Source organism: Neophocaena asiaeorientalis, unplaced genomic scaffold (assembly GCF_003031525.2).
Source record: "Neophocaena asiaeorientalis asiaeorientalis breed wild unplaced genomic scaffold, Neophocaena_asiaeorientalis_V1.1 scaffold92, whole genome shotgun sequence".
NCBI lineage: Eukaryota > Metazoa > Chordata > Mammalia > Artiodactyla > Phocoenidae > Neophocaena > Neophocaena asiaeorientalis.
In genome coordinates, this window is record NW_020174057.1 from 7,081,484 (window position 1) to 7,096,389 (window position 14,906).

At 38.5% G+C, this 14,906-nt stretch overlaps 1 protein-coding gene across 4 annotated transcripts in view; it reads left to right on the plus strand.

Moving 5' to 3' along the window:
* POC1B (POC1 centriolar protein B) overlaps positions 1–14,702 on the plus strand; it is a 99,874-nt gene extending 85,172 nt beyond the window's left edge. For 3 of the 4 annotated variants that reach the window (XM_024754359.1, XM_024754358.1, XM_024754360.1), the window contains 2 exons: positions 10,042–10,260; positions 13,555–14,081. In XM_024754359.1, the coding sequence (XP_024610127.1) occupies positions 10,042–10,260; positions 13,555–13,659 (324 nt within the window). In that variant the 3' untranslated portion in view covers positions 13,660–14,081. Of the gene's footprint in view, positions 1–10,041; positions 10,261–13,554 lie in introns of all 4 variants that reach the window. The other variant, XM_024754357.1, reaches the window with a different exon arrangement.
* The last annotated feature ends 204 nt before the right edge of the window (positions 14,703–14,906 follow it).

Genomic DNA, 14,906 nt, shown 5'->3' on the forward strand with positions numbered 1-14,906 from the left:
TATATATATATATATATATGTATATATATATATATACTTTTTTTGGGGGGCCCCAAACAAGAAAACTATTGTTAAGGTTATTGGGATCTTTTTCTGCCTAGACTGTCTACGGCCTTAAATCTTTCTTTGCCCATTTCCTACTGCCCTTTCTTCACTAACCACCCTGACTGCAATCCCCCAGGGTTCGATGACCAATTTGTTAATTAGATTGAGGCCTTTTCCCACGAAGGGCCGGAGCTGCTACTACAATTAGTTATATTTGCGACCATGTGTGTACATACTTAGGTATGTTGTGATCCGTGTAAAAAAGACTGTCCTGGTCATAGAGAGTTTGGTTTCCATCTGTGAGAGCGGTGATAAACTCTGCATGTGAGTGGTTAACATATTCAAAAATATTTATGTTTCTGCTAAATCCAGGGGGTACAGTGGTCAGAAGAGTAGGCATAGCACAGTCTAGTGAGGGAGACAGACAATAGAGAAGGAAAAGACAACTCTGATCGGTTACAGAAGAAGACATCAGGAGGCCATGGTAGCCAGTAGACAGACCACCTTCATTAGGGTGGTCAGGGACTACTTTTCTGAAGATGTGACAATTAAGCTGAAATTTGGAGATCAAAAAAGATTCAGTCATGCTAGGAGGGCAGAGATGCTAGGAGGGCAGAGAAGGCACAGCAGAAGCAATGTTAAAAAAAAAAAAAAGTCTGTCTTTTGAGCAGGAATTATTTATTTTAAGGTGAGGATGGCTGTGCATGGCCATCCATACAATGTCCCCAGTCAATGAAGTGGCTGCCTAGGACCAGGATGCAGACTGTGATTGTGAGACAGGACTTCTTGGTGAATTCTTCAGATATTCCATACTCACTTTTACACTGCTTTCATTTCATTGTTTGCCACCAGCCAATAGCTGGGGACCCTGGTAGATAAGTGCTGTAGGTTGTTTTCTAAGTTCCCTTAGCTCAGGACATGAATAAGTAGGTCATAGGTGCTTCTGGGCCCAGCTAATGAGTGGCATTAAAAATCCTTTATGTGAACTTGTTCTGTGATCTATGATTGCTAGGAGTTTTGCTTCTGAACATTTCAAGGACAGTTTTAGATTTTCTTCATCACACAGAGTTAAGTAATTCAAAGCATTAGTAATAGGATTCTTTGGGGGGTGTGGATTTTAATGAGTGCTTTCTGCCCAAAAAAGTCATTTTCATTCAGGTATTTTAGGTTCAGACCCTAATATTGTCAGGTATATCACAAAGGTGGAAAACTGTGGGTACAGAGCATAACTGCTCAGAGACCAGGATGGTTTTGGAGATAAACATAGGCTGGTATGCAACAAAACAAAAGTAGAAAAGATAAGGTACCAAATAACTGAAGGTACCAGAACATAAGCTTTAGGAGAGCAGAGTCTTGGGGCCTGCCACCCACTGCTAGGTTCTCACCATTGAGATCTGCGCCTCACACAGAGCGAGGCTCCAGAAGTATTTGTTAAGTGAACAAACAAAAAGAACCTGAGCAGATACACTCAGCTGGGTAGGAGTAATAAGATGTGTTTTATGCATATTTTAAAATAAGTTTGAACTGGGGGTGGTGGATTTTGAGTTTGTTTTTATTATTTTCAACAGATGATGAATTAGTAAGATTATGACAGAGGGAAATTTGAAAGTTTTCATCTTCCTAAAAATGGTTGGGAAGATCATGCAGAACAGTGGCTTTGATCCCAAGGTTACAATACCCAGAGTGCTTTGGCATCTCTTAGATCTATGATTGGTTATGTTTCATACACCTTTCCTACCTGTGTGAGCTTGGGCGAGTTATTTAGTCTCTCTGTATCTCTGTTTCCTAGTTTGAAAAATGAGAATAATAGTAGAACAGAACATACCTGATCGGGTTATTGTGAAGATTAAACCAGTTAACATGTGTAAAGCACTTGAAACAATGCCAAGTACACAGTAAGCTCTGTACTTGCTGATTGTCACCATCATCGTCACCACCACCACCATCCTCATTAGAAGTACACATGCCATGTTTGAGGTACCTTCTGTCTGGAACTCTCATATGCCAGTGACAACCAGGAATGAAAAACTGATTAAAAATTTTTTTAAATGCTGTGATTTTTGTGATGCATATATTTGGATTCTTTGTTCTTAAAATAGCTTTAATGAGGTAATTCACATACTAGAAAACTTGCCATTTTAAAGAGTACAATTTAATGATTTTTAGAATATTCACAAAGTTGTGCAACCATCACTGCTGTCTAATTTTAGAATATTTAATCATTCCAAAAATAATTTTAGAGTATTTTCATCACCCACATACCCATTACCGACCTCTGCCCATTCTTCCCTCCTCCCAGCCCCTGGCAACCACTAATCTCAGTCTGTCTTCCTGTATTTGTCTATTCTGACTATTTCATACATATGGAATCACATAATATGTGGCCTTTGTGTATGGCTTCTTTAACTCAGCCTACTGTTTCCAAGGTTCATCGTGTTGTAGGATGTATCAGTACTTCATTCTTTTTTTGTGGGTAACTGATATCCATTGTAAGGATAATACCACATTTTGTTTTTCCATTAATTATCACAACATTCTGATGTATATAGGTTGTTTCCATTTTATTGGCTATTCTAAATAATGCTGCTGTGTATTCATGTACAAGTTTTAGGTGGATATATGTAAAGGATGTCATTTCTCTTGGGCATATACCAAGGAGTGGAATCACTGGGTCATAGTAATTCAATGTTTAATGTTTTGAGGAATTTTTCCAAACTGTTTTCCAAAGTGACTGCATCATTTTACAATCCCACCAGCAATGTATGAGGATTCGAGTTTCTCTACATCTTCAGCACTTGTTTTATTCTTTCTTTTTTATTTTAGTCATCCTAATGGGTATGAATTGGTATCTCATTGTGGTTTTGATTTGCATTTCCCTGATAACTAATGATATTGAGTGCCTTTTTATGTGCTTATTGGCCATTTGTGTATCATCTTCTTTAGAGAAATGTCTATTCAAATCCTTTGATCATTTTTAATTGGGTTTTTTTTTTTTTTTTTTTTTTTTTTTTTGATCTCACTGTTGTGGCCTCTCCCGTTGCGGAGCACAGGCTCCGGACGCGCAGGCTCGGCAGCCATGGCTCATGGGCCTAGCCACTCCGTGGCATGTGGGATCTTCCCAGACCAGGGCACGAACCTGTGTCCCCTGCATCGGCAGGTGGACTCTCAACCACTGCGCCACCAGGGAAGCCCCTGGGTTGTCTTTTTATTGTTGAGTTGTAAGAATTCTTTATATGTTCTCATACAAGTCTCTTATCAAATACATGATTTGCAAATATTTTCCCCAATTCTGCGAGATTTGTTCCCACTTTCTTGTTACCTACTGTTAAAAAATATTTATTTATTTGGCTGCGCCGGGTCTTAGTTGAGACATGCGAGATCTTCTTTGCTGCGTGCAGGGTCTTCATTGTGGCATGCAAACTCTTAGTTATGGCACGTGGTATATAGCCGCCTGACCAGGGATAGAACCTGGGCCCCCTGCATTGGGAGCATGGAGTCTTAGTCACTGGACCACTGGGAAGTCCCTCTTGTTGTCTTTTGAAGCACAAAAGTTGTATGTTTTGATAAAGTCCAATTTGTTATTTTGTCATTTGTTAGTTTGGTATTGTATCTAAGAAGCTTCAGTCTAATCCAAGGTGAGGAAAATTTACTCCTATGTTGTCTTCTAAGATTTGTATTGTTTTAGCTCCTGTAGTTAACTTTATGATCCATTTTGAGTTAATCCTGTACATGGTGCAGGGGCCCAAATCCATTCTTTTGAATTTAAAAACACAGTTTTCCCAGCACAGTTTCTTGAAAAAGACTATTATTTTCCATTAAATTATCTTGGCAACCTTGTCAAAAATCAATTGACTGTATATGGAAAGGTCTATCTATTCCATTGATCTATATGTCTGTCCTTATACCAGTCCCATGGCTGTCTTGATTACTGTAGTTTTGTAGTGAATTTTGAAACTGGGAAATGTGAGTCTTGAAATGTGTCCTTCAATATTCTTTTGGCTATTCTGGGTTCCTTGCATTTCTATATGCCTTTTAAGACCCCCATGTCAATATCTTTTAAACAGGCAGCTGGGATTTTGATGGGGATTGTATACCTGTATATATCAATTTGGAGAATATTGCCATCTTAACAATATTAAGTCTTAGGTTCCATGAACATGGGGTATGGAATGTCTTTTCATTTATTTAGGTCTTTAATTTCTTTCATTGATGGTTTATTTGTAGTTTTTGGTATATAAGCCTTGCACTGTTTTTGTTAAATTTATTCCTAAACATTTTATTCTTTTTGATGCTCATGTAGACTGAGTTGTTTTCTTAATTTTATTTTTAGATTTTTATTGCTCTATGTTCAGAGGGCTTATTTGTTTTATTGTGGTAAAATATACATATCGTAAAATTGACCATTTTAACCATTTTTAAGTGTACAGTTCCCTGGCATTAAGTATTCACAATGTTATGTACCCATCACCACTATTTTGAGATCTTTGTCATCATTTCAAACAGAAACTCTGTCCTCATTATGGGTACATAAGCTCCATGTTTCTTCTCCCCTCCAGCTCGTGGTAACCTATACTCTCTCTGAATTTGCCTATTCCAGGTACCTCATATTAATGGAATCATACGGTATTTTCTTTTGTGTCTTGTTTGTTTTCACTTAGTATGTTTTCAAGGTTCATCCATGTTGTAGCATGTAGTAGAATTCTATTTATTTTTATGGTTAAATAATATTCAGTTGTATGTGTGTACCACATTTTGTTTATACATTTATTTGTTGATTGGTACTGGGTTGTTTTTATCTTTTGACTATTGTGAATAATGCCACTATGAATATTGGTGTACAAGTATCTGTTCAAGTCCTTGCTTTCAGTTCTTGTGGATATATACTCAGGAGTGGAATTGCTAGATTGTATGCTAATTCTGTGTTGCAACCTTTTGAGGAATAGCCAAACTGTTTTCCACATCAGGTGACCACTTTATATTCCCACAGCAATGCATGAGGGTTCCAATTTCTCCACCAACGCTTATTATTTTCATTTTTTAAAGTAATAGTTTTTTATTTTATATTGGGGTATAATTGATTTACAATGTTGTGTTAGTTTCAGGTGTACAGCAAAGTGATTCAGTTATACATATATAATCTCCATTCTTTTTCAGATTCTTTTCCCATATACGTTTTTACAGAATATTGAGTAGAATTCCCTGTGCTATAAGTAGGTCCTTGTTGATTATCTATTTTATATATAGTAGTGTGTAGATGTTAATCCAAAACTCCTAATTTATCCCTCCCCCTGACCTGTCCCCTTTGGTAACCATAAGTTTGTCTTCAAAGTCTGTGAGTCTGTTTCTCTTTTGTAATTAAGTTCATTTGTATCATCCTTTTAGAGTCCACATATAAGTGATATATATTTATCCTTCTCTGTCTGACTTACTTCACTTAGTATGATAATCTTTAGGTACATCCATGTTGCTGCAAATAGCATTATTTCATTCCTTTTTATGTCTGAGTAATATCTCCTTGTATATATGTACCACATCTTCTGTACCACATCTTCTTTATCCATTCATCTGTCGATGAACATTTAGGTTGCTTCTGTGTCCTGGCTATTGTAAATAGTGCTGCAATGAACAATGGGGTGCATGTACCTTTTCGAATTATGGTTTTTCTCCAGATATATGCCCAGGAGTGGGATTGCTGGGTCATATGGCAGTTCTGTTTTTAGTTGTTTTGTTTGTTTGTTTTGTGGTAAGCGGGCCTCTCACTGTTGTGGCCTCTCCTGTTGCGGAGCACAGGCTCCGGACGTGCAGGTTCAGTGGCCATGGCTCATGGGCCCAGCCACTCTGCAGCATGTGGGATCTTCCTGGACCGGGGCACAAACCCGTGTCCGCTGCATTGGCAGGCGGACTCTCAACCACTGCACCACCAGGGAAGCCCTGTTCTTAGTTTTTTAAGGAACCTCTATACTGTTCAATTTTTTATAATAGTTTCAGAATAGTTTCAGAAAGACAGGTATTAACTCTTCTCTAAATGTTTGATAGAATTCACCTGTGAAGCCATCTGATTCTGGACTTTTCTTTGTTGGAAGATTTTTAATCACAGTTTCAATTTCAGTACTTGTGATTGGTCTGTTTATATTTTCTATTTCTTTCTGGTTCAGTCTTAGAATATTATACCTAAGGATTTTTCCATTTCTTCTAGGTTGCCCATTTTATTGGTATAGAGTTGCTTGTAGTAGTCTCTTATGATCCTTTGTATTTCTGTGGTGTCTGTTGTAACTTCTTTTTCATTTCAAATTTTATTGATTTGAGGTCTCTCCTTTTTTTTCCTTATGAGTCTGGCTAAAGGTTTATCAATTTTATTTATCTTCTCAAAGAACCAGCTTTTAGTTTCATTGATCTTTTCTATTGTTTTCTTTGTCTCTATTTTACTTCCCCTCTGATCTTTATTTCTTTCCTTGTACTAACTTTGGGTTTTGTCTGTTGTTCTTTCTCTAGTTGCTTTAGGTGTAAGGGTAGGTTTATTTGAGATTTTTCTTGTTTCCTGAGGTAAGACTATCACTGTAAATTTCTCTGCTTTTGCTGCATCCCATAGGTTTTGGAACATCGTGCTTTCGTTTTCATTTGTCTCTAGGTATTTGTTGATTTCCTCAGTGATCCATTGGTTGTTTAGTAGCATATTGTTTAGCCTCCACGTGTTTGTGTTTTTTAGTTTTTTTCCTTGTAGTTGATTTCTAATCTCATAGCATTGTGGTCAAAAAAGATCCTTGATATGACTTCCATTTTCTTAAATATACCAAGGTTTGCTTTGTGGCCCAGCATGTAATCTATCCTGGAGAATGTTCCATCTGCACTTGAGAAGAATGTCTATTCTGCTGCTTTTGAATGGAATGCACTATAAATATCAATTAAGTCTATCTGGTCTAACATGTCATTTAAGGCCTGTGTTTCCCTATTGATTTTCTGTCTGGATCTGTTCATTGATGTAAGTGGGGTGTTAAAGACCCCCCCCCCATTATTGTGTTACTGTCAGTTTCTCTTTTTGTGGCTGTTAGTGTTTGTGTTTGCCTTATATACTGAGATGCTCCTATGTTGGGTGCATATATATTTCAATTGTTATACCTTCTTCTCAGATTGATCCCTTGATCATCATGTACTGCCCTTGTCTCTTGTAACAGTCTTTATTTCAAAGTCTGTTTCTTCTGAGTTGAGTATTGCTACTCCAGCTTTCTTTTGATTTCCATTTGCATGGAATACCTTTTTCCATTTCCTCACTTTCAGTCTGTATGTGTCCCTAGATCTGAAGTGGGTCTCTTGTAGACAGCATATATGGGTCTTGATTTTGTATCTGTTCAGCCAGTCTGTGTCTTTTGGTTTGAACCTTAAATTCGTTTATGTTTAAGGTAATTATCTATATGTATGTTCTTATTGCCATTTTGTTAATTGTTTTGGATTTGTTTTTCTAGGTCTTTTTTCTTTCCTTCCTCTTTTGTTCTCTCCTGTTGTGATTTGATGACTAACTTTAGTGTTGTGTTGGGATTGCTTTTTCTTTTGTGTGCGTGTGTATCTATTGTAGATTTTCAGTTTGCCATTACCATGAGGTTTTGATATAGCCATATATATATATAATATATATATCTCACATACAAGATTGTTTCAAGTTGCTGGTCTCTTGATTTCTAATGCATTTCCAATATAGTCTACATTTGTACTCTCCTCGAGATTGCTGGTTTTGATATCATATTCGTATGTGGATGACTTCTTACCTTTATGTTTGCCTTTATCAGTGAGCTTTCCCATTCGTAATTTTCTCATTTCTAGTTGTGGCCTTTTCTGCCTAGAGAAGTTCCTTTAGCATGTGTCATAAAGCTGGTTTGGTGGTGCTGAATTCTCTTAGCTTTTACTTGTCTGTAAAGCTTTTGATTTCTCCCTCGAATCTGAACCAGAGCCTTGCTGGGTAGAGTATTCTTGGTTATAGGTTTTTCCCTTTCATCACTTTAAATATATCATGCCACTCCCTTCTGGCCTGCAGAGTTTCTGCTGAAAAATCAGCTGATAACCTTATGGGGATTCCCTTGTATGTTACATGTTGCTTTTCCCTTGTTGCTTTTAGTATTTTCTCCTTGCTTTAATTTTTGTCAGTTTGATTAATGTGTCTTGTTGTGTTCCTCCTTGGGTTTATCCTGTATGGGACTCTCTGTGCTTCCTGGACTTGGGTGACTGTTTCCTTTCCCATGTTAGGTAAGTTTTTGGCTATTATCTCTTCAGATATTTTCTCAGGCCCTTTCTCTCTCTCTTCTCCTTCTGGAACCCCTATAATGTGAATGTTGGTGTGTTTAATGTTGTTCCAGAGGTCTCTGAGAGTGTCCTTATTTCTATTCATTCTTTTTTCTTTAATATGTTCCATGACAGTGATCTCCAGCAATATATTCCAGCTCACTTGTTCTTCTGCCTCATTTATTCTGCTAATTGATTCCTTCTAGAGTATTTTTCATTTCAGTTATTGTATTCACCTCTTTGATTTTTAAATCTTCTATAGCTCTTTTTTAAACATTTCTTGTGCCTTCATTCTTTTTGTGAGATCTTGGATCGTCTTTACTATCATTACTCTTTTTTTTTTCAGGAAGATTGTCTATCTCCACTTCACTTAGTTGTTCTTCTGGGGTTTTATCTTGTTCCTTTGTCTGGAATATATTTACCTGCCGTTTCGTTTTATCTAACTCCTGTGTTTGCAGTCTCCGTTTCTGAGGCTGCAGGTTTGTAGTTCCTCTACCTTCTGGTGTCTGCACCCTGGTGGGTGAGGTTGGTCTAGGGGGCTGTGTGCAGGTTTCCTGGTGGGAGGGACTGGTGCCTGCCCACTGATGGGTGGAACTGCATCTTTTCCCACTGGTGGGCAAGGCCATGTCAAGGGGTGTGTTTAGAGATGGCTGTGGGCTCAGGATGACTTCAGGCAGCCTGTCTGCTGATGGGTGGTGGTGTGTTCCCACCCTGTTGGTTGGTTGGCCTGTGGCATCCTAGCACTGGAGCCTGCAGGTTGTTGGGTGGGGCCAGGTCTCAGTGCCAAAATGGCGACCTCCAGTAGAGCTCATGCAGATGAATATTCCCCGGGGCCTCCACCACCATCGTCCTTGTCCCCACAGTGAGCCACAGTCAACCCCCGCCTCCCCAGGAGACCCTCCAAGACCTGCAGGTAGGTCTGGCCCAGGCTCCTGTGGAGTCACTGCTTTGCCCTGTATCTCAGTGCACATGAAACCTTGTGTGGGACCTCCAGGAGCGGAGTCTCTGTTTCCCTCAGTCCTGTGGAGCTCCTGCACTCTAGCCCTACTGGCCTTCAAATCCAAAAGCTCTGGGGGCTCCTCTTCCTCCTGATGCCAGTCCCCCTGGCTGGGGGAGGGCCTGAGATGGGGCTCAGAACTCTGCCTCCTGTGGGGAAACCTCTGTGATATAAGTGTTCTCCAGTCTGTGGGTCACCCACCTGGTGGTATGGGATTTGATTGTACTGTGAATGCACCCCTCCTGCTGTCTTGTGTGGCTTCTTCTTTGTCTTTGGATGTAGAGTATCTTTTTGGTAGGTTCTCATCTTTTTTTCGATTGTCGTTCAGCAGTTAGCTGTGATTTTGGTGTTTTCATGAGGGGAGGTAAGCTCAAGTCCTTCTACTCTGCCATCTTGTCTCCTCCCCATAGAAATCAAATAATCCTCACCTTAATGGATGTGACTTTTTAAAAATCAAGAATTAGCATGTAACCACCTTTTTAATGGTAGAACACCTGATCTTTCAGACAGATACATACAATTTTATTGGAAAAAAAAATCAAGGAAAATCGTGAATTTCGTCCATCCTTTTTTAGCCTTTTTTTCCTTCTTATAATTGTAGTTTCCATAATTTGCTGTAGTTGAAGATGAACAATTAAAGCTGGGAGGAACATTGAAAACTTTTTAATATTATATCATTTTAAAGTTTGGAAAATATAACTCTTCCTATCTTTTCTATGGTGTCAAAGACAACGGAAACCACTGTTCATACTCTACCAGACAAGGGTGAAGAGATCTGCGGATATTTCTTGAACCCTTCTTTAATGTCATCAGAATGTTCACCTACAACCTTGAAAAAGAAAACAGAAGAAATGAGTGACCTCCCTTCTGAGAATCAACGAAGCATACCACTCGCTGTGACCGACGCATTGGAGCATATTATGGAACAGCTCAATGTTTTGACACAGGTGGGTTGGCGCACTTTTCACTTAGTCGCAAGTTTTTCTTTCTTAGCAAGGCAAGTTCAAAGGTGGTAGTTAATACAGCAGCGCCTGCTGTGCTGAGCCGCTCTAAACCTAAGGCAAAGTCAGAGCCCACGCACACACTGTACTCTATCTAGCATCTGAGGCCCACAGGCAAATAGGGGAGACCATGTACTTCATGCTACAAATGTATTATTTGATTTTGGACAGTAATGTTTTGCCGTAAGAATTTTTGATGCCATGTATTCAGATTTGGACATTATCAAAGAAATATTTAGGGCAATAAGAAAAATGTATTGGGATTAATCATTTCGGTTAGAATGAAATTTTGGCATTGCTTTAGTTTTTCACTCTGAAGAAGTTCTCTCTGTCCAATGTTTAACTTCCCTCATTCCAAAGCTCCTTACGTTGATGCTCTGTTCTTCTGGAGGTGAGGTTTCCACATTCCCCTTTTAGAATATTACCCAGTCCTTTGATGCCAGTATACTTTTGCAAGAAGGGATACCATGGATCTTAACATATCAAAGGTCTTCCAACTCTTGGTCAGGAAATACAGATGTCATTTAATGGAAGCGGTGTATTAAGATGGATACATCAGAGGTTGCCCTTCCAGCTCTGCTCAGTGTTTCCTTTGAAGAATTCTTATTGTTCCTCTTTGATAAACAGAATGAGGATCCAGAGCAGACACTGTCCTAAATTATACAGAAAGAGGCTATAATGTGAACTAGAGAAGACGTCAGTTACTTTTGTAGAATAAATATTTCAAGTTGAAATTGCTCATGCATAGAAATCATCTAATTCTTATTCTCAACCCTGGCTGTACATTCTAATCGCCAGGGCAGTTAAGAATCATCCAGACGTCCAGTTCTCATCTCCAGAGAATTCAAGGCCCTGGCATCGGACTTTTAAGGTTCCATTTTGGGTTAAGAGCCAGTAATTAAAATTTTTACCCTTTAGATAACATCTCAGGGCCTTGGAGTTAAGGGATGTGGATGGATGTGGATGTGGGTCATGACAAATTGTGAGAACAAGCCTTGTGAGACCTTGGAGTCGTAAGATCTGTTCAATGAAAATCATAGGAAAATCATCAATTTTTGCTCTGCAGTATTGTGCTAGAGTGTTTATCAGACTTTCCTTTCCTTTAAAAGGCAGTTTTTCTCTCAGCTTCATGCCAGCTTTAGTTTTGGTTGGCCTGTTTCCCAGGGCCCTGGCTTCCTCACCTGCACTGTCACATTGGTGGCAAGTCCTCTTTAGGGTCTTTCCATCTTCTACTCTGTCAGCTTCGTGACTCATTTTGCCTTCTTTAATGGATCACTTTAAACTTTATTGAAAGTCTGTAATTTTTTACTTTTAATTTCCTTCAAATATGAAAAGTTAAAAGCAGGCACAGCACACTTGCAAAATGGGAACAGTGTGAATCTGTGGGCAAATAACAAGTAAAATAAACACATTCAGATTCACTTTAATTACAGATGACTGAACATCTCCTAACCCAGTGGCAGTGCTTATAATTCAGTACAGATTGTAGTATCACTTTCTCATTATAACTTTTAAGATGGTTGGTAGGTGAGTGGAGTTAACCAGGGTTAAAGGTGTTGATGATACACATATCAAAAGCTTCTGCATCTTACATTGTGATAAGTATCAGGCAAAATGCTTGGCACATAATAGGCACTCAAGAAATAGTAGAAAGTATTATCAGCATTGCCGTTAATTTCAATGAATCATGATCTATAGTATGGAATATGAGAGCAAAAACTATTAGATAGTTTTTTTTTTAAAACTGATTGATTGCCTTCAGAGGCTGGTAGGGAATCAATTGTAACCAAGCATTTATTATGCTGCTTTTCCTATATGACCTGTACTACCAGGTAACCAAATAATATATGAGAGAAGTGTCTTGTATAAATTATCTCAACTAATACATTTTTTAAATGATGGAATTAGAATATCACTGGCAATCTCTAAGAATCGATAGATCTAGACATTAAGTAGCTACTGACAACACAGAAAAAGAAGCAAATGTTATTATTGCGCCCTCAAAAGAAAGAATAGTCTTACCAAGGGATCTAACCTGAGTCTTACCAAGCCTTTGAATCCAGCTTCCAATTTACATAAAATACAGAGGGTAGAAGAACAGATTAAACTGTACCCAGAGTACGCAGTCCCTAAAATCCAGACTGGTAGAGGTGCTGCAGGTCAAATGGCCTGAACCTGTCCAAAGACAAATTATAAAGAAAATAAATGGAGTGAGTAGGGATCTGTAGATTAAAAGACTTTAAATGACATCAAATCTTGAAAATGGGTAAGATATAGTGTCTAGGGATGTACACTTGAAAGATAAAACTATAAAGACCTGCAGAAAAGTGAGTATTATAATGGTCAGAATAGGGGCTGTTATGGGGGAAGGTGCACGCAAGGCACTCTGGGGTGGCTGGCAGAGTTCTAGTTCTTGACCTGGGTGTTGGTCATAAGCGTGCTTTTCTTGTGAGAGTTCATTAAGTGCCACATGTTTTTCATGCAGCTTCCTGAATCTATTTTATCGTATAGTTTTTTTAAAAGATAAAAGACTGAAGATGAAGTAGTCTATCACTATTAGATTTAAAAGTAGTCGCACGCAGGTGTGTAGTTATATACTCACTCACAAGCTGAAGGAGTTAGAATATCTAAGATTCACGAAGTCCTGTGTGGCAGGCACCAGCTTAAGCATTTTACGTGCCGTATTTCATTTAGTCAGTCTTCCTAACAACCCTATGAGTTGCTGTCATCTTCTGGGTGCAGAAAGGGGTAGCAGTCATTATATTTTCAAAGTAAGCTAGGTATCCAGCCGTCTAGGGTAATATAGGTATGGTCCGTCATGGATTGATTGTGACAGAAGGACCAGTGATGCCATTTAAGTAGCAGTGGGGTTATGTGGCATTCCATCCCCACCTCCCCCATCCCATGTCACCTGTGACACTACCTAACATGCCTCATGTGGCCTCTTCTCTGGCAGCAATGCTTTAGAAGATCAGACTTCAGAATTGCCTACAGAGGCTTGATCATTTACTCCATTTTCCTCAAATGGTTCCCTTTTTTTTCTTTTCCTCAAACTGCTTGACAGTGCTTTGCCTTGTGTTAGGGCACAGAAGCGGGGCAAGTTCTGGGGTTCATTTCTGAGCCAACCTCCTGGCGAAAGGGTGGCATTCCAGTTCTGAAAAAGATCAGTGCTGAGATTATCATCATCATCCTCACCACCAGGTCACCAGGCATTGATTCTTTTGTCCTCCTTTTTTGCAGACTGTTTCAATCCTGGAGCAGCGACTGACTTTGACAGAGGATAAGCTGAAAGACTGCCTTGAAAATCAGCAAAGGCTTTTCAATGCTATCCAACAGAAAAGTTGAACAGAAAGATATGAGCAGAGGCACGAGAAATGTACACGTACTCAGGAAGGTAGTACAAGATGCTTTATGCAACACAACCATGTGCTAATTATCATGGCATTTCTTAAAAGGGTGAGCAACAAAAGGCAGAAAAGGCATAATTAAGGACTAATTTAAACACACAAATCAATGCCAAGGACTAATTCAAATCATTACCATTTATGATTGCAGTAATAAAGTGATACACGTTCAAGTGGCTCTGTATTTTCCCCCATATTATTTTAAATGTCAGTTTTCATTAATAGTCCAAATCCTGCTAGTAAAGTCGTCAAATCTCTGTATTTCACTGTTACTCCAAATTGACCATGTTCAGGCAATTCCTTAAACACCTGGTGTACTTTTTTAGTGTAAACTACCCTTGGAGTGAAATAATTCACTTACCTCTAAAACAGCATTTTGTATGCAGAGAATGAATTAATGATCTGATTTGTATTTCTTTCTGTTAAAAAAAAAAATTCTTTACCTATCTATGCCTTGAAAAGATGATCTCGTAGAACTCCCAAACCGCAGAATTTCCACAGCAAGAATACACTTACTTTAATTAGCAACAGCACATACAGGACATAGGGCAGGGGGTTTCGATTTAATTTATGGTGTACATTGTTCATTGTTTGTTCTTTGACCAACCTAAAAGAAAATGAAGAGTTAGAAATATGTAAAGTGCACAAAGCTGCTTCCGTAGGTGAATGCACTGAATCATTTGGGTTGTATCCAAACCTGTGATCTCAGTTTACGAAGATTAAGTTAGTGCAGAATCCTCAAAACCCAGAACGATGGCAACAGCAATATTTAAAAATATACACACATGTATGTTCGCATTCTTCAGAAATGTTTAGGGTGATTTTGTAGCTGAATATAAGTACTTTAAAAGAACATTTGCATCGTCTTCCTATTTTTTTTTAATGAATTGTGATTTGAAACAAAATGAAAATGAGCCAGGCATTCTAAAAGATCTTCGTTTTAAATTAAGAATTTTATCTTAAACAAAATAAGAGATTAAATTGAAAAAAACTGAATTTAGTTTGCATTTCTGTTAACCTATATCTAGAACAGAAGGTAGGAGAAGGCAGTCCACATTTATGATGCCTGTAGGCATATCATGGGGAAAATACTGTCTATGCTTTGGAAAAGAAAAAAGTCCTATTTATCTAGGAGTCTATATTTAGAAATTTCTCAAAGCAATTTTGATTGTATTATCATCTCGTGTG